The sequence below is a fragment of the Rhinoderma darwinii genome, chromosome 1, assembly GCF_050947455.1.
Source record: "Rhinoderma darwinii isolate aRhiDar2 chromosome 1, aRhiDar2.hap1, whole genome shotgun sequence".
Lineage (NCBI taxonomy): Eukaryota > Metazoa > Chordata > Amphibia > Anura > Rhinodermatidae > Rhinoderma > Rhinoderma darwinii.
In genome coordinates, this window is record NC_134687.1 from 563,398,817 (window position 1) to 563,423,250 (window position 24,434).

The following is a 24,434-nucleotide window of genomic DNA, read 5'->3' on the forward strand; positions in this document are numbered from 1 at the left end:
TGGGCGCCCTGAATTCCTACTTATCCTTACTACACCTGTTTCCCTTCAGGCCTGATATGGTCCCCTTATTTAACAATATCCCAATTCAATGTCGCTGCTAGGTACATTTATTATATGATACAGCTATGGCGATGGGTTCAATTTTCCTATAAGCTACAACCCATTTTTTTCTAATGGTGCTTATTTTCCACATTCCACTTTTTCCCTCAGGTCTTTCACCCAGTGATTTCATCTGGTTGAAACATAACAGACTAAGGATCCTTATTGACCTTGTCAATCAAAATAAGGTTCTCTTTAAAACATACCTCAACACTCATTATCTTCCACCTCCCACTGAATCTCTTAAGAGTCCATCAAATTCAGAATTTTTTAAACTCCTTCCACCCACCGGACACCACTGTAAATTCCATTGTGTTTAAAAGACTATGCCTTTATAGGGCTGGGGACAGGGGATCTTTATCCTATAATTATAGTGAACTGAATTCCTCCCACCCAGTTAAGCTGGGCTTTATATATGGATGGGAAACTGACCTAGGATTTACACCACCTCTAATCCAATAGCACCTGTGATGCCCTTTGATTAGTAAGGGTAGTTGGCAGGTAACACTAATGGAATCTTCTCTCAAAGTCCTCCATAGAACTTATATGGTTTCGTCTAAAATTCACAAATTTTACCCTAAAATCTCCCCTTACTGTTTTAGATGTTGTCAAAGTTCAGGACCTAGTTTCCATGTATGGTGGTCTTGTCCGAATGTGAAATGCTTTTGGAAGGCTATAAGACGTCTCCTATATCAGATTTTTTTGGTTGCTATTCCTATGACTACAACAGCCTTTCTGCTAGGAGATAAACCACCTGGTTTCTCCTATGCATCCTATATGAAAACTCTTGAAATACATACTTATGACCGCTAGAATACATATAGCAACTAAATTACATACCCCTAACCTCTATGTCTCAGAGGTGATCAATGGAGTAAATAAGATAATGCTCTTTAAGAAAATTAATGCAACTCTTCCAGACACTAGAGATCACTTTAACCAAGTATGGGCACCATAGGTGGGTAGCACATGGACTCCTAACTACCTATTACCTGCACCTTTACTACTAGAACTCGACACTCCCAATGTATTCTATTCTATAAGGAGGAGGGGCAAAGTGGAAAGGCCGTACGGAGGAAAGTAGCAGACAAATGAGAACATATATTAAAGGGAAGTGCCTTTTTTTATTTCTCTTTTGCATACATATTGACCGAAATCATTCTGTTAATGATGATTTTTTTTCTTTTTTGTTCCTTTATTATTTGTACATGTTACTCTGTTGTTTTTTTCTTTTTTTCTTTATCTGAATAGATACATGTCTTTATTGTATGCGATATTATTCCAAATGTAATTTGAACTTGTATCTTGTATAATGGCTTTTCTTGCACACACATGATGGACAATAATTCTTGTAATAATGTATGATGTATACATTCAAAAACTGTCATTTTATTGACATATCTTTAATAAATATCTTTTGAAACTAATAACTAGGGACATATTAGGATTAAATCATCCACGTGGCTCTTTCTCAGGTAGCCTATGTTCAATATTTAGGATTTTACTCGGTAACTCCATAGAGTGGGGAAGAGCTGTTTAAAAACGATTATTCTTTCCTGCATATTCAAGCCAAGACTTTCCTCAAGTCAATTTTAATCTGGAAGTACCCAACCAACTTGGAATTTTTAGGAGCTAATTTTGACGGTGAAGATCCTCTGACCAGCATAAATGAATAGACGTTCCCCTGGACAGTGAATATGTTTCCTTTGAATTATATCAAGCTGACTTGATGATGTTTTGTCCTACATCTGCTGGAATAATGGAATTGAACTGTACAGAGATCATAATATTGAATCTTTGGACCTATACTACATGTATAGCACAACCAAGTTCTTACTCAATTTACATTTTAAAACTTACATTTTTAACTAGAGTATTTCGAGGGAATATTTACCAATGGGATCTTCTGGATGGAGAAAAACCTACAAAGTACTAAAATAAACCACTGTTCCACCTCATAAATGACAAGGTAAAAAAGTACAAGAAATAAAGTTAAAGTTTAGTAACGTACAGTTATAGTTGGATTATTTATTAAGAACAAACATGTTCCTTCATAAGCATTAAAAGAATAAAAAGCAGAAACAGTCTCTAGCAAACAAGCCTACTTAGACATCTGCCAAAGCGTTGGTGGGTTGTTGGTTAAGAGCAAAGTGTATGTAAGAACATGAGCTTGTCTATTAGATAACTCAGTAATGCACAAGGAAACCAAGACATGATAAATCATAAACTGTCACGGGGTACGCTTATTTTTATTAAACTGATTATGTAAAATTATAGGTAGCCGCACTGTACTGAAATTTCAACCAATACATGTTTGACACCTCTAAGGCATGGCTATACAGGTGATATATGGCTCAGGAAACATTACAGCCATGCAATGTTTTGTGATGTAGTTTGACCATTGTTTGGATTTATTTGGTTCCTACTGTTCCTGGATGAAGGTACAATTAAAGGGATGTATGAGATTAGCAAGTATAGCTGTTTTCATCTAGGAATAGCGCCACTCATGCCCACAGGCTGTGTCTGGTATTGCAACTCAGCCTCATTCAAGTTCATGGGGCTGGGCTGCAATACTAGAGCCCAATGACAAAAGTGGCATGAAGAAAGCAGCCATACTTTTCTCATACAACCACTTTGTTGTTTGGGGAAACACCTAAGTCAGGTTCAGAGGACACAGCTTTACAGCACTTTAGCTTTAATCTATAGGGATGTCCCCCGTGTTATCCTAGGTTAAAGGGGTTTGTCACGTAATTTTCTTTTTAGTTCTTCTTATTTTTTGCTTATAGCAGATGTGCACTAATACCAGCCATTTACTTTCTTTAGGGCTGACTTCTTTTTATTTTGGTTTTGCTTGTAGCTCAGCTTCATTAGCTCAGATTTACTGCATTGTCTAATAAGAATTTGAGATAGTCTGAGTTACTCTAAAATCTACTCTGCTGCTTTATCCCCATGCTTTATACTGTAGTCTGCTTTTTCAGAGCCATAATACCTACCTGGAACTTAGGCTACTGATTTCCATTACAGAGAGGGTAGAACAAGTATAAACGACTAATCCACCACTGAAAAAAAGAGCCTTAGTAAAAATAGCCTGAAGATCCATGTTAAGAAATGAAAAATATCTGTTGTTTTTTTTATTTGCATGTTTGTTTTATTACATATGACATTGATCAAATTACAGATAAGGAATTAATACTGTGCACCATATAAAGAAGAGGAGGTCATCTCATTTGATCCAACAAAAGATGCTGGGAACACAGATTTCTCTGGTCTCATAGAATCTCCAGAACTGATGACAAATCATAGATAAAGGCATGTATGCTTATAGCGTCAGTAGCCACCAACATACACATTTTGAAATCTGTTGGGTTTTCCTGAATATATGTGTATATATGTTGGTTTTTACTAATATTCCTTTAACCTTAAATTAATGTGGTTAAAAAAGTATTTTCACAACGTTTCGGTTCACCACAGAACCTTTCTCAAACTTTCTCAAGCTTGAGAAAGATTCTGTGGTAAACCAAAACGTCACCCACTTGAGGTGAATAAAGCAACCGTGTTTCATCTTCATTGACGACCTGGAGCCGTTCCTTTGTCCTATGGTTTCTTCTACAAATTCATTGGGGAAGTGATTCATCCTCTGGTAACGTGCACATGGCCTAATATTTAGCTATGTTGGAGTGCTGTGTTCATCTGGACTGTATATATATAAGAAATCCCACAGCACTCCGATGTAGAAAAAAAGTGGTTTATTCAGTCAACCCACAACTGCAACGTTTCCGTCCTACTATGGGACCTTTTTCAAGCATCCATGACTGAATAAACCACTTTTTTTGCTACATCAGAGTGCTGTGGGATTTCTTCTATATATATCTACAATCCTTGGATCGGGATTACCCGCTTGCACCCATTACCATTGTGGATTTGGACATAGAGTGCTGCCTATTTCTGTTTGTATATATATATATATATATATATATATATATATATATGTCCAAATCCACAATGGTAATGGGTGCAAGAGGGCAATCCCGACCCAAAGATATATATATATATATATATATATATATACACACACACACACAGTCCCAGTCCCAGTAAGCTGGATCTAAACAGTGCATGCCTGTGGGGTGAATAAACACACCTCTTTTTTCATCCACTACTTTGGAGTGCTGCCTCAATTCATCTGCTTGCTGTGTATCTGAGGGCTCTTAGCCTGAGCCTGGGAGGATTTGCACCCACCACTGGAGCGGTGCTGCTTTCCTATTTTTTCTATATATACATATATATATACATACATACTGTGTATGTATGTATATATATATATAAATATATTAAGTATTGTGGATTAGTTTGTTGTTTGTTCACCCATGAAGGAACACAATATAAGGTTAAGTTGCTAATATCCATATAACCTTGGAAGGAATAATAATTCTGACTATTACTGCTTGTGGCTGCATGATATTATATTGGTTCACAGAACTTCTAGATTGCTTATAATTAATAATTGAAATGTAGACCCGGTGACCAGATGATTTATAAACATTACCTTCTGGCCTGGAATAGGTAACTAATTATATTTTTACATTTTAATATAGTAGTAGCCAATTTCATAGAGGTGATTTTTAGCTGTCCAGAGAGAAAGTTAAGAAAAGTGTGTGTTATCCTGAAACTTGTCTCAGCAGGTAGGTAAAAACTATATTATGATAGTTCTTATGAAAGGCAGGTAGGGATATGGAGATACCAAATTAAAGGTTTATTCCTATCTAAGTCATTTATGGCATATCCATGGTATATGACCTAAATGTCTGATAGATGCAAATACCAGCACTGGGATCTGCACCCATCTCCATTCTAATAATTGCCATAGGACTTGCTCTCCTATATTCACACCACTGCCAATACTAACTACTTCACTATCCAATTTTATATAAAGGACAACTTGAAGGGCACTATATCCATAGTCTGGGACTAAGGAGTAAACTTTGGAAGCAATAAACATATATGCTAGGAAAAATTACTTCCTTGAAGAAAATATATCCGATACAGAAGAAGCATATAATAACAAACTGCCTATTTTTATTGGGGGCTAAGATAGTTTGGTTAAAACCAAAACTCCACCCTACCTGCAGATGGTCCTTTTGGCTGTTAATAAGTTTTATTATAGAGGCAGAAGCTATAACTTAAATATACAAAATTCTTCAACTAGCAGGGAATGTGTTTGTCTATTCTACTGTATGCAAATCATTCTTCAGAAGACATGATTTCCGAATCACACAACTTCAATTTAGTATATGTGCTCATCTTAAAGAGGTATTACCAATAGAAACCATAGAATATGGCATAAATGTCTGATAGATGCAAATCCAAGCTCTGGGACCCACACCTATCTGGAGAACAGGGGTCATCCAACCCTCATTCCACCTGCATCAAGGCAGATAATAAATGATGAGGTGGCGAAACAGCTCTCTGTTCATTTCTCTCTACCACTCCATTTATTCTGCAGCCACCCCGCCATTCATTCTCCCCTGTTTTCCAGAGATCTGCAGGTTCCAGAGCTGGGACCTACATCCATCAGACATTTATGGCATATCCTGTGGATATGAGATAAATGTTTCAGTTAGGAATACTCTTCAAGTCATAGAAGGAGGACCATATATGCCTTAGTGACTCCATCCTTCCCCTGTTAGCAGGTCCCTGTTAAAAGGATTGTCAGCAGAGCATTGACTATATCGAGAACTTGATTTGTTAGAAAGTGGCCATAGTTCCAGAACATGATAAAAATTCTAACTTGTGTCAACATTAACCGCATCACATCATAGGTCTAGTGACAGAAGCTCCATATAGTGATTTAATGATGGCAGCAAGCATACTAAACAACCAGACCAGGGTCAGGAGGCCCAATTGTGGAAAGTTAAAAGAAAATGGCAACACTATAATCATATATATATATATATATATATATATATATATATATATATATAAAAATGAATTTCTGTTATCTATTCCTTATGCACGGCCAAATGACTGGTCCGATCTGCACCAAGTAAATCAGGCACTTTCAAAGGTTTTAGACCGTGTTTCAGCTCTGTCGGGCCTACCGTTCTCGACATATTCACAAAAAATTGCAATACAAAAGCAAATATGGCACTACTGGCTTCCACATCAAGAGTCTGCATCCATATCACATCAGATGACCCATATTAGCCAATAGAATCTCGCAGGTTCTTCATTCTTAGCCTCACCCACATACGGACAGTTTACATAACACTTACTCCCGCAGTTCCTTCACCGGAGCGATGGGAGAATGACCAGACATCGCCTCCAGTCGTCCCAGGACTGCTACTGAGGAAGATAATCGTCCTGGCACAGCTGGAGCCGATGTCTGGTCATTCTCCCATCTCCGGTAAAGGGACTGCGGGAGTAAGTGATGTCACAGCGCGATCTCGCAAGATCACGCTGTGCTGTGAATAAAGCTGGGCATGAATGAAGAGAAGTGTATGATGCAGATTGGTCCTACACTTTTCTTTACAACGCCCACTTGGTGAAACGGAAAAAAAACGCCCGGATGGGCATTTAGAAAAAATTAGCATAAATCTAAGAATAATCAGAACTTTGTCACTAATAAACATTTTTTAAAAACAAAACAAAACAGTAGTTACCTACATCAAAGTGTTTATTAGATTAGGTAGGAGATAGTGAAGTATTAAACTGGTGACAGAGCCTCTTTAATACTATATGGTTCATTCTAGGATATGTGATGCACTAGAAATGTAATATACTAACTTTTGCATTGGCATGAGACCTGATCTTTACTGATAAAGAAGGGCTTGGATCTCAAGATGACCATTTACCCTAAGACTATCTTATACTGTTCCATAGATTCTATATCATGGATCTCTCTGTCCCTTCCTTCTGAGGGTACCTAATTCTGCTCAATCTTCTCACCAAACCTTCTCACCACTATATACCATAAATGTTTATTGCTTCTGGGTCAGATATGTCTTATTGTGTACCTCTTCTTGTACTCCAGTGTGAGTCTATGTACATGTTTTAGTTATATTTATAATTTAAGGGTATGCAAAATAGTTCTCCAGAAGGATAAAAACTGTCTCTCTAGTACCACATATATGTGGCTACCCTATAAACCTGATAATCTAAGTCATGTTTTAAGACTTTTTAAAGGGGTTTTCCCATCAGGGACATTTATGACATATCTACAGGATATTTCATAAATGTCAGATAGATGCGGGACCCAACTTTGGGATCCGCACCTATCTCTAGAACCGGGCCCCCTAAACCCCATTCTACCGCTCCGTGTTGTGACTGAAGCGTGTGATTTCCGATCCTCAAGAAGAAAACAGCGTAGCTCAATGAGCTACGCTGTTTCCGTAAGTCCCATAGAACTGAATGGTAGCTCGCAAGCTACGCTGCTTCTGTAACTGCCATTCACAACTTATGGGAGTTACGGGAACAGCGTAGCTGCTTATAAATATGGTTATTCATTTTATTTACAATTATATTCTGACAAATAATTACAGTTGGGAAACAGGATTAATTAATAATGATTGAGCTTTTAATAGGTTTGTACTGTATAGTTCTGCCAGCTGCTACCTACAGAGGGATAGTAATGACTTCTCGAAAACACTGTATCTAATGATAATATAATAATTACATTTAGTAATTGCACCACCTTCTGATAATTCAGGTTTCCTATATTGTTGGGTTAACTGTGGGCCGCTAATGTGTTTTTAATTCTGTTGCATCTGATACCCCTACTATCCCTACATAGCTATGCCGCTGACTACCTGGAAACTGTAAAATAAGTTTTGTGCCTACTGTGCCATCTTTTCCACCTTGTGGTTCACATCATACACAACGAATTTTAGGCTAGATTCACACGGGAATTGCGCATCTCGGACGTGAAAAAGCGTTTTTCACGCCCGAGGTGCATCCGTCCTCTGCGCTGCGGGATGCGATATCACGCATCCCCCATAGACTAGAGTGTATCGGGGGATGCGTGAAGCGTGAAAAAATAGGACATGTCCTATTTTCTCACGGGCCCTTCACACAGTCCTTTGAAACAACAGCCGTGTGAACGGCCACACTGAATTATATAGGTCCGTGTGATGGCCGTTGTTTCAACGGCCATCACACGGACGTTTAACACGTTCGTGTGAATAAGGCCTTAGAGTTAGGTGGATCTGTAAGGATTGGTTTAAATGACACAAAATACTTCTTAACTAAGCAAAACACAGAAACAAAGGCGTAACTTGAAGCCCCTGGGCTCCAATTCATCATTTGTAAAGGTCCCCACCTATCATGTGCCCTTTATAATACTATGTGGCAGAAGGGCCTTTAGGCCCCTTCAGTCATGAAGGCCTGGGTGTTACTGCTACCTGGGCAAGCTCTAACCCAGCACAGAAGGTCACTTTCATCGCATATGCAGAAAAAAAACACTTTTTATGCCTTAAAGCGGCTGTCCTACCAGTAAATATTATATTTATTTAATAATTGAATAAATCAGCAGTACTCAACTGGTAGACCGTGGTCCAAATCTGGACCGAGGATTCCGTTTGTCCAGACCCAACCTGTCATAGATGCATTGGAGGAGAGCAGTGTCTCCTTAAATGCATCTATGACGGTATATTTGCAATACGGAGCATAAGTACCACTGAGGCCTGGCAAACAAGGTCGAGACGATGGTCAGCGTCAAGAAGTTGTGTGCGGCGGTGACTAGAAGCGAAGAGGACCCGGGAGCGGTGAGTACATTATATATTTTTATTTTTGTCTGATCTGGAGTCTAAATTAGTTTAGGTGGCTGGTCTGGAATGAATTTTCCAGGCTGGTCTAGGGTCTGAATAATTTTGGAGGATGGGTCTGGGCTCTGAAGTAGTTAGAGTCCTGCTTTATTCTTCCGTTTACAACTCGGATTGTGTAACATGTCACAAGGACACCATTTTATTGAAACATACAGATAATATGACGTTGATTCGCCTGATTACAATGTGACCGGGTACTGGTCTGAGATACAACATCTGGAGAGGTGGTTTAGGAAGAATAATTTGTTTCTGAATGTGGAAAAAACTAAGGGGATGGAATTTTATTTCCAGAAGAAAGCACCGGAAAAATCCCGGATTAGTTGGGAGAAAGGTGGGGAGGGTCTGGTAGGGGTGGTGAAAGAATTAAAAATTCTAGGAATTACTATCTGTTATGATCTGACATGGTCTGCTCCAATATATGTTACAGTCAAAAAGGCCCAGCAGCATATTTATTTTTTAAGAAATGTGGGTTCAGTGCTAAGACCTAGCAGAGATTTTATCAAGCCACTATTGAGGGCTTTCTGATATATGGTATTACATTATAGTTTGGAATGGCAATTTTGAGGGAACGGAATTTGCTATGTAGAGTGATAAAGACTGCCGCTTCCATAATAGGCTGTAATGTTATAGAATTATCAGACATTTTTGAGAAGCAGTGGTGTTGGTGCTGTGAATAAAATTCTGCGGGACTAGTCACACCCCTCTCATAATTTGTTTGAGCTATTACCAGCGGGCCGGAGGTATCGGGTTATTAAGGCAAGAAATTTGCAGGTTTAGAGAGAATTTTTATCCATCTGCAGTACATTTTTTAAATGTGTATAAGTGAATGTATGTGTATAATTGTAAAGCACTAAATCTAATGTATTTTTACAATTGGGAATTGAAATTTTTGCGATTTTCAGTGTTTGGCAATAAAGTTTCTATTCTATAGTATGGCAGGGCAGAGCAGAACCTGTACAAATTCTTCTTAGCTTGTTAGGACTGTAAAGTTCTGCTACATGACAGCTGATATGAACCCTGCACATGCCCACTCAGTCTTTATTGTTAGATTTTATTATATTTTCATTAGTTTCTAGAGGAGTGCAAACTATGGAAGTCACAAAGTATGCAGCTATAGACACCATTTCTCGACTTTTAAAATGAAAATGAATTATGGGATAATTCCCTTTAAAGCACTGCTCTCTATGAACTTATATACTAACATGTGAATATCTATAACTAGCTAGCAAGTTTGTAGCAGCTGTAAGCAAGTTTAAATAAATAGCGCTGACCTTATAAACTGTATCTATGAATATATACTAGCGCTTCAAGAGGCTTAAAAAAACAAATTTGTGTCTCCACCCACTATCCTTAAAGGAACATTCCAGGCAAGGCCGGCCTTAGGGGTATGCGACCTGTGCCATTGCACAGGGCGCATCACTCCAGCAGGTGGAAGGGGGCGCTGCCAGTATAGCAGAGAAGGGAGGTATCTTATATATGGACAGAGACAAGCGGAGCACTCCAGTAGCGGAATTCCCAGCCACAGGAGGATTCCGCTCCTTCAGGGAGCTACAGTGGCGCTATCTACAGGAAGGGGGGGATACTATCTACAAGGGAGTTGTGGGCTGTGTGGTACTACCTACAAGGGGGCTGTGTGGCACTATCTACAAGGGGGCTTTGTGGCACTACCTACCAGGGGGCTGTGTGGCACTACCTACCAGGGGGCTGTGTGGCACTACCTAAAAGGGGACTGTGTGGCACTACCTAAAAGGGGACTGTGTGGCACTATCTACAGGCGGAATCTGTGAGTGGCGGGATGATGGTCATTTTAGTGAGAGTGGCGGGCTGATAATAATTTTACTGTGAGAGTGGCGGGCTGATGGTAATTTTACTGTGAGTGGTGGGCTGATGGTTATTTTACTGTGAGTGGGGGGCTGACGGTCATTTTACTGTGAGTGGGGGGCTGATGGTCATTTTACTGTGAGTGGGGAGCTGATGGTCATTTTACTCTGAGTGGTGAGCTGATGGTTATTTTACTGTTAGTGGGGGGCTGATAGTCTTCAACTGGTTTCCACCTCTGATGCTGTATGACCGGGGATTCCACTCTAGGAGAAGCCCCTGTTGTCTGTGTCCATAAATAGACAAAGCCGTCAGGGGCTTCTCCTGGAGTAGGATCCCAGATTCTGTGACCAGGGATTCCACTCCAGGAGAAGCAAGTGACGTCACTGTCCATAAATGGACACAGATGACAGAGGCTTCTCCTGGAGTGGAATCCCCAGTCACAGCGTCGGCAATGCTGTGGACGGGGATTCTGCTTCAGGAGTTGCCTCTGATGTCACTGTTCATATATGGACAGAGACATCAAGCGGAGCGGTCCAGGAGCGGAATTCCCAGCCACAGGGGGATTCCGTTCCATCAGGGATGCTACAGTGGCACAATATAGAACAAGAAGGGGGGTGCTATCTACAAGGGGGCTGTGGGCTGTGTGGCACTATCTACAAGGGGCTGTGTGGCACTACCTACCAGGGGGCTCTGTGGCACTACCTACCAGGGGGCTGTGTGGCACTACCTACCAGGGGGCTGTGTGGCACTACCTACAAGGAGGCTGTGTGGCACAAACTACAAGGGGGCTGTTTGGCACTACCTACAAGGGGACTGTGTGGCACTACCTACAAGGGGGCTGTGTGGCACTACCTACAGGGGGCTGTGTGGCACTACCTACAAGTGGGCTGTGCGGCACTACCTACGAGTGGGCTGTATGGCACTACCTACAGGGTGTTGTGTGGCAATATCTACAAGGGGGCTGTGTGGCACTACCTACAAGGGGGCTGTGCGGCACTAACTGCCAGTGGGCTGTATGGCACTACCTACAGGGTGTTGTGTGGCGATATCTACAGGGGGCTGTGTGGCACTACCTACAAGGGGGCTCTGTGGCACTACCTACAAGGGGGCTGTGTGAAACTACCTTAACTACAGAAGGCTGTGTGGCAGTACCTACAGAGGGCTGTGTGGCACTACCTACAAGGGACTGGGTGGCACTATATACAGGGGGCTTTGTGGCACTACCTACAAGGGGGCTGTGTGGCACTATCTACAGGGGGAATCTGTGAGGGGTGGGCTGATGCCCATTTTAGTGAGAGTGGCGGGCTGATGGTCATTATACTGTGAGGGCTGGGCTGATGGGCACTTTACTGTGAGTGGCTGGCTGATGGTCATCTTTTTTCCAAAAAGGTTGGGAAACTCTGTACTAGGCTACAGGATCACGCCGGGCTATGCAAGGATCACATCGTGGAGCAGATCAGTTTGTCGTGGGAATGGGGCCTAGGTGAGTAAAAATGTTTGTTTGTTTGGGGGCACTGTCCACAAGGGGGAGGTGGGGGCTATATGGCACGATTTACAAGGAGGAGGTGGGGGATTATGGCACTGTCTACAAGGAGGAGGTGAGGGATTATGGCACTGTCTACAGGGAGGCTGTATGGCACAATCTACAGGAGGGGATGTGTTAGGCAGCCAGGGGAGGGGGGCATTACACTGTGTGGGGGCCACTAAGCGGACATTATACTGTGTAGGGGTACTACAGGGGATAATATACTATGTGTGGCACTTAGGGGTCATAATACTGTGTGGGCACAATTAGAGGACAAAATACTGTGTCTTTGAAGGTGTTATAATAGATTATTAAATATTATTATTATACTGTATGGGGGGCACTAAAGGGGCATTATACTGTGTGGGGGTACTATATAGGGAATTATACTGTGGGGGCATTATACTATTTTTATGGTGCATTTTTTTATGATGAGGTGGAGCGCCGAAAGATAATTTTGCACGGGGCGCCATGTATCCTAAGGCCGACTCTGATTCCAGGTAAGACTGATTCACTGTGTCACCCCTAGTGCAGGGGCTGTTGCAGATGGTATAACACTAGTATTAAAATACTCATGAAATACGATGAGCTGGATCCCGAGGCCAGATAGATAAGTAGACACTAGCAATCCTTACATAGAATTATCAATGCGGGGAGACACGTCAATTAAACTAAAATGATAATAGATGACTAAGAAATATTTACATGACATATAAGCGGATATCTACTAATCCCTCAGCACATGACAGATATCCCCAGATCTACACATGGAACTCCATCTTGTTTTGCCATTCTAATTTCCTGAAGATCATAACGTAACCCTCTTACAGGATTACATTGTTATTTGTGTAATGCAGGCTAACACTCTACTTTGCGTAAGGCACATTGCTATTACTTAACTCTTTGTGGTCACCCTGATTTATTCATGAAATACAAACTAAACCATTTCACGTCTATTTCATGCTTTGTTCCGATAAATACTTCAGGGAAACCAACACAAGAAAGAGAGTCATAGGCTGTGATAATCTTTTATTTAGAAAAAAATAATGCTTTTTCCTGTTTTGTGTGTTACTAATTTACTAAAATTGTAAGTATTCTTATACCAAAGAGAAATACATGTTATAGCAACCATATTGTTAGATTACGGGGAGACTTGTATTATATATAGATCAAAGTCAATAGATAATGAATGTAAGTCAAAGGAAAAAGAAAAAACAGTATCTGCAGCAAACGCTCTATTCTCATAGCCTCTCCAAAGGAAAATCCGGATGCACAGTCACAATGGAATCCCTCTTAAACCACCAACCGCAAAGACCAGATTGTAAATCGAAGACTAGAATAGAATGAAATGGGGCATGGCTAAGGAGGGTTCTGGTTACAAGGGGAGATGCCCTCAAACCACTCTACATTGGCTTTAGATACAGGACTAGGGTAGCAAACTGAATCTTTGCACCAGGTGAAGGAAAGCCTAGCTACAACTCTAATATAAAATATTAAAGGTCATTCCTCAAATTCTGGAATTTTCTTTTCTGTAGTTGTTAAAAAATGTCAGTTGTTTTTGGTATCCTTACTTTTATGGATTCAAGGTTATGCTCTGTTCACACTAGTGTCATGGCTTCAATTTATAAGGGAGTCATGACAGCTATGCCAGATCTGTTTTTGAACACAAATCTGTGAATCCAGATGGACGCCATTGACTTTAATGAAGTCCTTTGGGGTTTCATCGAGGTTCCATTATATTCTAAGTCAAAAATACCACTACAGACTGCACTATTTTTGCTGTAAAAAAAAACAAAACAGATAGCCTGAAGGAAACCCAGATGGACCCCATTAATGCAAATATGAACAGAGCCTAACACAGAAGTGGACATGGTATAATAAGGATTTGTAGTGTAATTCATACACGTGATATTTGTTTATCAGGTTAGTCAATTCTAAATTGGCAGAAATGTCTTGAAATTTTCTAATATTTTTGAGATGATCAGAGAAGATGTTTATGGCGCAACTCTGAGTATCTCTGAACTTCAATCACTGTTGACATTCAATTTTGCTTACTTATTAAGTAAGCCTGTATACCATGTGCCAATAATGGCTTAAGTATCTGAAGTCAGCAATTTTTGTATTATGCCATCTGTTCTATCTCCTAAGTAAAAGCCAACAAATGTAATAGTACTCAGTAATCCTACACAATTCTCCAAGACCTTAAATTGTTGGTTAAGAGATACAAGATGTATTAGATGGAATTTCATTTTCTTTTTTTTTTTATTTCCACATGATCTGTCCCAGAAGTTGTTTCAGACAAGTTTGTGAATTTAGTCTAAGACTAAAAGGACAAAAGAAACAAACAACCATTTTGAGTACAATTTTGTGATATTCAGAACAGAACATTTCCGTTCCCCTAAGGGTATGTTCACATGGCTTATTTTCTGCTGTTTTTCGGGCAGTAAACGGCCGAAAAACGGCTGTAAAATTGGAGCCAAAACACCTACAAACATCTGCCCATTGATTTCAATGGGAAAAACCGGCGTTGTGTTCCGACGGGTCGTTTTTTTACGCGGCCATTTTGAAAAACGGTCGCGTAAAAAAACGGCCGCGAAAAAGAAGTGCATGTCACTACTTCAGCCGTTTTTGTAGCCGATTTTCATTGACTCTATAGAAAAACAGCTCCAAAAACGGCTGGAAAAAAACGCAGCAAAAAACACGAGTGGCTTAAAAAACGGCTGAAAATCAGGAGCTGTTTTCCCTTGAAAACAGCTCCGTATTTTCAGATGTTTTTGGTTAAGCGTGTGAACATACCCTTACAGAGAGGTCAGCTAGACATGAGATCACACAGTCTGAACAAAACAAAAGTCTAGGAGATTTTTGAGCTACCATTGTCCTCAAATTTGGCACTATGTAATGAAAGGTCTAAGAATAGGAAGATCTAAAACAAAATGTAAACATTTTTCGAATAGCCAGTGACCTCTATTGATGAGACTTTAAAGGGGTATTACACTGGATAGGTGATAAATGTTCGAGTGATAGCGGTCCAACCACTGGGACCGCCACCATTTTCTAGAATGGAGGACCCCAATCTCACGTCTCTACCCCTGCTGTTACATATCACCATGTGGGAGTTACAAAAATATACATGTTATCTCTAGTGGTTAGGTAATAAATGTTATTGGCAGAAATACACCTTTAAGCTAGTAAAGAAATAGGGGTACTTTGGTATTGTATGAGCCATAAACTTATTAATAAACTATATTGCAAGGAGAAAAATACATAACGAATCGTAACAATAGAAATATTATTAGATCTAGAATCCAACTGCTTCATTATGTAATAGTAAATTTAGCATTGAATAATATGTAATTATGTTATGTGGCCTGTGTTCAAATTCAGTAAAACCTGGGAGCCTTTTATCTGTAAGTCAACAAGTTTACAATATACAAATAAAGCAAATAAAGAGGTCCTCCGCCTATTTTTATACAAAAATCTAATCTATGATGGGTGTAAGGAAAAAAAAGTGATTTGGTTCTGCAAACACTTCTTGCCCGTATCTGCCCTCAGCTCTCACTTTAGAGCTGAAGACCTGAATAATATGAGAAAGACTGGTTGCTAAGTATACTGTGTCTGACAGATAGTGTATCCATAGCAACCAGTCTGTCTCAAATGCCTTAGCTGAGAAACTCAAACATAGATTGTAGCAGTTGTAAAACAGCATAGAGGGATAAAAGCAACTTGGTATAAGGACTCCTGCACATTGTTTTATTTGGGTTCCGTACATGATCTGATTTGTACAAAGCTGTAATACAGACTCTATACAAGTTTACGGAACCCTACTTTATCTCTGTATGCCTTCGATTTCATACAGAGACGCAAAGAGGTTTCTTTTATCACATCCGGTATGAATCTGACATAAAAAAATTGAGCGATTTGGATGGCATGCTTCCTTTAGGAAGAATAACTCCGTAATATGATATTGTACGGAGCCATCATACAATGGAACATGGAGCCGTATGATCGACATAAAGGCTCATTCACACGGCAAACCATTGTTAGCCATTGTTGTCACACAGATTTTTCTAAAATTACATTTTGGTGGAGCAGAACCTTAAGTAACAAATTGGTCACTAAAATAGAGTGACAACATATTTCATTATTAATAAGCAGTGTAAGCATTATAAGCCATATAAGAGAGAATATTGTATTTAGTGCACTAGCCTATGATTCTCAATGTGATGTAGAAAACATTATGTGGATATTGTGCATAATATGCGCCTTTAATAGACTAAAGCACAACATTTAAAAATACTCTTTAATGTCGACATCAGAACATTTAATCGGTTTGCACACATGCGGTACACTGATATAAGGAGATCAGACGTAGAACCAAATTGCAGATACTACCCAAAAGTTAACAGTATCATTTCAATTTCTTTAAATGAACAACATCTTCAAAAGTTTACTGCTGTTTTTATTACTATGCTGCAAAATAAACACAAATTTGATATTTGACATTTCAGTGCAGACATGCAGGTGTTTGTTAATGCCTATATACATTTTTGCTACATAATATATCCCATAAGTTTACTTATTTGTGCTGACTGTTGTCTGAGTGGGGGGAACATAAAACAAACCTGTGTAGCGTGGAAAGGCAGTGTATTGTATAAGAGATAGAACTTCATGTGACGACTTAAATACATGTAGCCACAGGTGCCCATATGGTGGTCATCCAGATGGGAAGGAAACCGGTTGTTAGGCAACCAAACTATGAATACAAAATACATAAAGGAGGTGCTATAGGATAATAATTAAACACAGTCTGCAAAGGTATGTAATACTAATAACAACCTATAGGCAATAATGTATAGGTACATACTACAGAGCACTTAGTCTTCAGTTTAGAAATAATAAAAACACATATCCAGAATATATGTAGCTTTTCTCTATACAGGTTTTATAGCACTCACTGCTTAGAAGAATTTATTATGTTGCTAAAACCTGTGGTTAACGTGACATTTATATATATTTAACAGTGAAATCCCACAAGCTTTATTATAGAAGGTCTATAATAGAAATATTTGGCCAACATTAATTAGAAAAAGTCTCCAGCTAAATGTATTATATAGTCTACTATAGCTGAATACAAATACGGTCCAGATACATACTGTTAGTTGAGTTTACCCACAAGAACATGAAAACATAGATAAGGACTTGGCAACCACTCAAAATAGTTAATTGCTTCTTGCAATTTAGAATGTAAGTGAATGTTGCTTGCTTTTCTTTACAGATCTTTATATGATCTCTCTCGATCGATCTAGCAAATCTTCTCTAATGAAGAGCATGTAATGCATAGCACCATGTAATGTATTCATTATATTTGTAAATTCATGACTTATATACTAAAAGTGCATGTAGTAGAACAATTTCCAACATGTGGTGCCAAATCTTAAAACTGCTTGTAGCCAATAAATGATAAACTAAAAGTCAAACATTTTATAAATGTAGCCTAAAGCTGGAGACTCGGCAACTGGTGGTTCATGGTCTAGAGTTTAGACAATGACCTTAAAGAAAGACTATACCTTCCCTATAATTCCGTCAGTCTACAGATAAATGTTGACAGGCAATCCTCTTTCTTATTTATCATAACATTCATTACTTTTTTAAATCTTTTCTGGTAATTTTTGTGCCCAGCAGCCATAATTTTTTTTTGTGGTCTCTCTATAATGAAGCTCCTACTTTAAATGCTAAGTTGCTCCAGCAGAAAGAGACAGGGAGGCACAACTACTATAGTTAAGTACTACTACCACTAGCAGGCTGACTACCATATTACACTAAAACATAAGCACAGAGATAGTGGTCACCTCATTGCCACATGACAGCCAAAAAATTAATGCCTCAAAAAGGGGACATCATTCAGGTATATGTGGAAGGTGTGGAGTATAATAAAGTATTATCTTTAGCACTTTTCTTTATGGCACAACCACCCACTGTAACCTCCATAGTCTCCATTGCATGACATCACATTTAATAGTAACTGTTCTCAAAACACGTCCTGACAATATACATATATGAAAAATAATTCAATTAGAAACTTCAGCCATAGTTCATGAGGTATTATTTTTGGTTTGTCGTTAGTACAGTGCTACTTGGGTTAAAGCACTGGATAAGGGTTCTAGGTACATTCATTTCTGATTACCTTAGTTTTTAACTAAGAACAATAGTTTTTCAAGCTCTACATGAAAACTGAAAACAGCCCCCCTCTCCCACAGGGTAAGACTGGCCAACCAGAGGATCCGCCAGAGAGACCAACCTCTTAGACAATAGTGAGCCAAAAAGGTCCACCCGAAGACAACCCCATTTAGAGTTGACTCTGGAGCCAAATACTTGCCACTTGGGTCTATTTCTTATCAGATGATTCACATATAACCTATTATACCTTATTATATTATAATATTAGATATGTTTATGAAACTTGATTGATTGACTTTATTATCCACAGAGCAGAACATGGCTGCAGAAGAAGTGAATTGAAAAACTTGGGTGGATGTACTCACAGTTATAGCTGAAATTTTGAGAATTTTTGCTGGAGGAATGGGCGTACAAACATTTTTATCTCATTTTTAATGTAAATCTTAGTATAAAATCTCCACATATCTATGGTGTGAAACAAAGCAAGGTGTCCAGTAAGTTCTCATAAATATCTCCTCTACTTCCATGGCCTGGTTATTCTAATAAAACCATCAAGGAGGAAATAATAACATTTTATTGCTATTTTCTGAAATCCTTTTTGATCAATTGCTTTCCCATTTTATCCTGCTTTTTGCATCACGTGTATTATGGTACAAAATACTATGGTACTATGGTAACACACCAAAAATATGTGATTTGCATTTCTATATAAATACATTACTTTATAAAGGCTGTATAAATGCTACTTTAACATATTTACAGGGGTTTTGTTGTATGATATTAATAAGTTTCAAATAACATGTAAGGTGTATATAATTGCTAACATATAAATTTGATCCTTGAAAGCTGAACTCGGGGACTGTGGATGCTGGTGGGAAATTACCTATTTACATAACGCACTATAGGCTATCTCTATGGATAAGATATACTGCATATAAGCATAGAGGCCTATGGAGAGCTCATTATATGCAACCCTTCAGTACTATTTTGCTTTCACCCCATACACTCCTATGGGTGATGTATTACAGATCTGTGCAACTCAGAGGTTGTACGGACCCATAATACAGTCGTGTGCATGAGGCCTTAGACTCCTTATGAAATGGGGCATTGACTTAAAGGGTAGCTATTTAAATGGCAATTTAAATACAGTTTTCCTTCTTTAGAAGTAAAGCTATTTGCTTTCCTTTTCTGTTAAAGCTTTAGCAATATGTATATTTGGATGGGAGGATTTGCAATATTATGTATTATATAAAGTTAACTGGTCCACCTACCATATTAAATAAAAGAAAAATTGTAAAACATAGTTTTTTAAAGTACATACACAATACAAATATAATATTTGCATAAATATATGCAACACAAGAAACACATTTTTACAAAAATACTAAAATAATTTACTGCATTGTCATGCTACCAAGATAATATAAAATCTCTGCTTGTTTACCCTATAACAAGAACAGATACCAAGTCCAAAAATTGCATGATTATACATTGGACAATATTTCTAACAAACAAACCATGTAATATCTAATTTCTCAAGCACTTAAGTGATTATAAATGATTGTAAATATCTACATTCCTAATAACCACAATACATGTATTTGCTTAAAGAGAAGCCTGCAGACCGAGGAGTGCAAAAGAGAATAGACACATTGTATAATACCTTTCAAAAATAGAAATTGTGATCAATAATTAAACAGGACACTCAATGTCAAAGGAGCAAATAATAGATTCAAACCATTTACACTGCGTGCACACTATTTACACTGTATAGTAATCTGGTAGCCAAAAACTGTGTATAAAGTACACGGTGCAAAACTTGCTATGACAACAACCTTAAACACATACAGTAAATACTAAAATGAAATAAAAAATGAGTCTGCGTCCATAGTTGAGGAAGAGATTGCACCATAGTTAGCAGCTTAAGTACAGGGCATTGAAGTGCACACTAACATATTACATAGCTTCTTCTTTTAAATATTTTTATGCATTAATTTCTGTGTTATTTATCACAATCACAATTTTGTTGCTAACATTTTGGCAATAGTAACATACTTTCTCTAGGACTCGCGTCAACCTTATCCTCACATCCCAAAAACTGATTTGTGAGTACCAGATCTATTTCACCCTGCCTCCTTATTATGTCAGACCAATCGTTTGCAAACTCCCTTATGCACCAGACGTTTTCCCTTGACATTGTGGTGTCAGACCACTCCTTCAGCTGTCTATGTAGGACGGCACTTCATTCCATTTCTAGCACGAATTTCTGCCAGACCACTCCTTCTCCAGTTCAACTATGTGCCTGACCAGTCCTTCCCCAGTTTACATATGTGCAGGACCACTCCTTCCTCAGTTCTCCTATATATTGGATCCCTCCTTCTTTAGATCTCCTTTGTACTAGATGAACAACCTCCATAATCCGAATCCAGCCCCCCTTCCGTCTCCAAGATTTTTCTCATGCTGCACCAGTTGTATGGAAAGCACTACCCTGGACAATCAGATCAATTCCCAACATCCACAGTTTCAAACATGCCCTGGAAACACATCTTTTTAGACAGGCCTATAACATTCCCTAATCTGACTCCTTTCCTTAGCCCCCCTTTTACATTAGTCATAAGAACTTGACCCCTTCAGTCAGCAGTATCCCCTACACTCCTTGCACCCTAATGCACTTCATGTCATACACAGACACTGGCTGGTGACCGGCTCATGCAGCTTTATGTGTACTACCCCATATGTATAAAAGTTGGCTGGACCATAGCACGTAACAAGCACTTTCTACATTTTGTGTCTCCCTTATTTCCTCATAGATTGTAAGCTCTTGCGAGCAGGGTCCTCACTCCTCTTGTTTGAATTGTTAATTAGTCACTATGTAATGTCTGATATTGTTTGTTTCATGTCCCCTCTGAATTGTAAACTGCTGCGTAATATGTTGGCGCTATATAAATAAAGATTATTATTATTATTACTAGATCACTCCTCCAGTTTTCTTATGTACATATGAATTCTTTCCCTACTTCTCCTATGTACCAGACTGTCTTCTCCAGTTCTCCTATGTACTAGACAACTTCTTCTCCAGTTCCCCCCATGTGCTAAACCACTCCACCTAGCTTTTCTAATGTGCCAGACCACTCAATCTCTGAATGAAACCATTTCAGAGATTACATACTGTCTTCTTCTAGGCTGCAGCTGAAGCCTGTGCCGACTTGGAAATGTAACAACCGATTGGCACTAACATGAGCCACCTGGCATGCTGCATAGGAAATACTACAACTGCCGACTACTGCAGTTTTCCTATGCTGCCCGCCAAGTGGTATCATTCTGGTAAGTAAAAATTTGGGGAGATATAGAGCCCTATGGGATTAGCCAAAAGTACATTTTTCATTTTCACTTTAAACTATTTGTCCTAGTACTAAAATACATTTGGTAAAAAGAAGAAACCAGTAAGAAAATGCTAATTATTTACACTTAAAAATTACACGAGAGTGAATGGAAGTCATATGAACAAGAACTTTTTAAAGAAGAAAACTGTAAACATTATCAAGACACCAATATAAATACTAATAACTCAAGGCACACGGACATCAATCCAGTCATGTTGCTTTATCTAATGCAGATGAATGAACATTATACCAGGTACAATAGAAGAACAGGGAAATGCACTCACATTTCTATTGGGTTTGCCCGGTTAAGGTACAGTTATTTGTATGGATACAGTTTGGAACCCCAGAAAACCCCTTTAATGTACATTGTGTGCTCATATACTGCAATGTACATTACACTAACAAGCCATACTGATGTGGTATAGTTGAGGCCTTAAAGTAGTGTATACACACACACGTATGAATCAATACAAATACATTCATATTTTTAAAGAGTAAATATTAAAATGCATTAAATGTATCCATTTTCCCATGTGCATAAGTTAAAGGGGTTATCCCATGATTACATTTTACACTTCTCTGTTAGATCACACAAACCATAAAAAAATTTCAATTAAACTTGTTCCTAGAGTTCTTTTTATTCTCTCTTAGAACGTCCACCTAATGTGTTCAGTGCCGGTGGGTGGTCACACATGCCCAGTAGCTCAGTCTCCCTGCCTGTATTCTCTTGTACACTGGCAGAGGAGTGATTCCTTTTATTGTGCAGGCCAGCCAATAAGAATCGGTGCACTAGAAGTGGCTTCTTCTCACCTGCACTTGAGACTTTAGGTGGACATTCTAAATGGGAATCAAAAGAACACTGGGGGTACCATAACAAGTATATAACAGCAATATCTACACGCAGAGAATTTTAGAGTAACTCTACTTTCAGAAAATTGTTGATATGTCATAGAGACATATCAGAAGTTTAGATAGGTTGGGGTCTGGGTGCTAAAACGGAGGTGCAGAAGAGCTAAACTGAGAACCCTGCGTCTTTGGCTCTGATTGGCACTACCTGTTAGGCTAAAGACAAGCTCATAGACGTTTTCTGTAAGCGGTCTCCAGCCTAACAATCAGCGCTGATCATAGCCGAAGGTCCAGGGTGCCGAACAGAGCACTTCTGCTACGTCGTTTCAGCAACTGTGTGGGTCTCAGCACCCGGATCCCCACCAATCCAAATATCTTATATGTCTCTTTGACATATCAAAAGTTTGATGAAAGTACAGCCACTCTTTAATATTTATTAATGGGACTACCCCTTTAAAGGGGTTTACAGGAGTAGAAAAAGTGTATGATTTTTTTTTCCAGAAACATTGTCACTCTTGTCCATGGGCTGTTTCTAGTATTGCAGTACAGTTCTATTCAAGACAAAGTCGTAATGCCATACTAAGCTTGTGTGCATGAGCCTGAGCACTAAGAATAGCTCTGCTCTCTCTTTTTTGAGATATGAGAAACTTACATAAAATGCCAGTACATAGTAACATCGCAGGAGAACCTTACTATATTACTATGTAACACTTTCATGCATTCTGCATTGGCAATGAATTAGGGTCAGTTCACACAGAGTTTTTTGACATGTTTTTTGACGCAGAAACCGTGTCGGAAAACGCACCAAAAAACGGCCAAAAATGCCTCCCATTGATATCAATGGGAGGCAGAGGCGTTTTTTTTCCCGCGAGCGGAAAAAGAAGGGACATGCCCTATCTTCGGGCGTTTATGTCTCTGACCTCCCATTGACATCAATGGGAGGCAGAGAAAGCGTATTTTGCTGCATTTTTTGCCCGCGGCGTTTAATGGCTGTGGGCGGAAAACGCAAGCAGAATTTTGAGGCAGATTTTCTGCCTGCAAAAAACTCAGTGTGAACCCAGCCTTAGACATTTTCCTATAACAAGAGCTCTAGTTCCGTTACTTTTGCCTATATACTTTGACTCAAGCATATGGAATAGGGATCAATGACCCCTATATGTGCTCCAATACTTACTATTCTATACTTTTACATGCAGAATACACCATTAGTGTCTGAACCACACATAGGCATGTACACGGAGAAAGAACCCCCGATTTCACGTTAATCACTGTGAAATTATTGTTCAACAACATGTAAGTAAATCATATAGGGTTATTTAGTACCAGAATGTAAAGGCCCATAGAAACTAATTCAATCTCACCACTCAGCTTGCATTGGATTGCCGACCACTGACTGATCAGTATGGGTGACTACACATTTGCGCGTTGAAGGTAAATTTTGTTGTCCGCTGTACCATGTCGGACCAGTACGCTACAGCAGATAAAGTATTGCATATAACCTGCCATCTATTCAGGAGGTAATGAGATTATCAAGAGTTCACACAGCACAGGATTATAACCCCACATATTAGTAGTAGATACACATCAGTTAATCAAGATTTGTGAACTGAATTGGTACCTATGTGTAAATGGCAATGCATTCTGCGTAGGTTCAGCCCTTGGTTCAAAATTTTGCGTCACATCAGGGGTTGTTCTTTCGTCATCCGTTCCATTAATACTTTCTGGTGTTAAAGGAGACTGAATATCCCCTCCGGCAGATTCCTT

At 39.1% G+C, this 24,434-nt stretch overlaps 1 protein-coding gene across 4 annotated transcripts in view; it reads right to left on the reverse strand.

Annotated features, from left to right (window-relative positions):
* The window catches only part of HOMER1 (homer scaffold protein 1), a 122,525-nt gene that overhangs the window by 48,321 nt on the left and 49,770 nt on the right, over window positions 1-24,434 (reverse strand). For all 4 annotated transcript variants that reach the window (XM_075838770.1, XM_075838756.1, XM_075838762.1 and 1 more), the window contains one exon: window positions 24,289-24,431. In XM_075838770.1, the coding sequence (XP_075694885.1) occupies window positions 24,289-24,431 (143 nt within the window). The remainder of the gene's footprint in view (window positions 1-24,288; window positions 24,432-24,434) is intronic.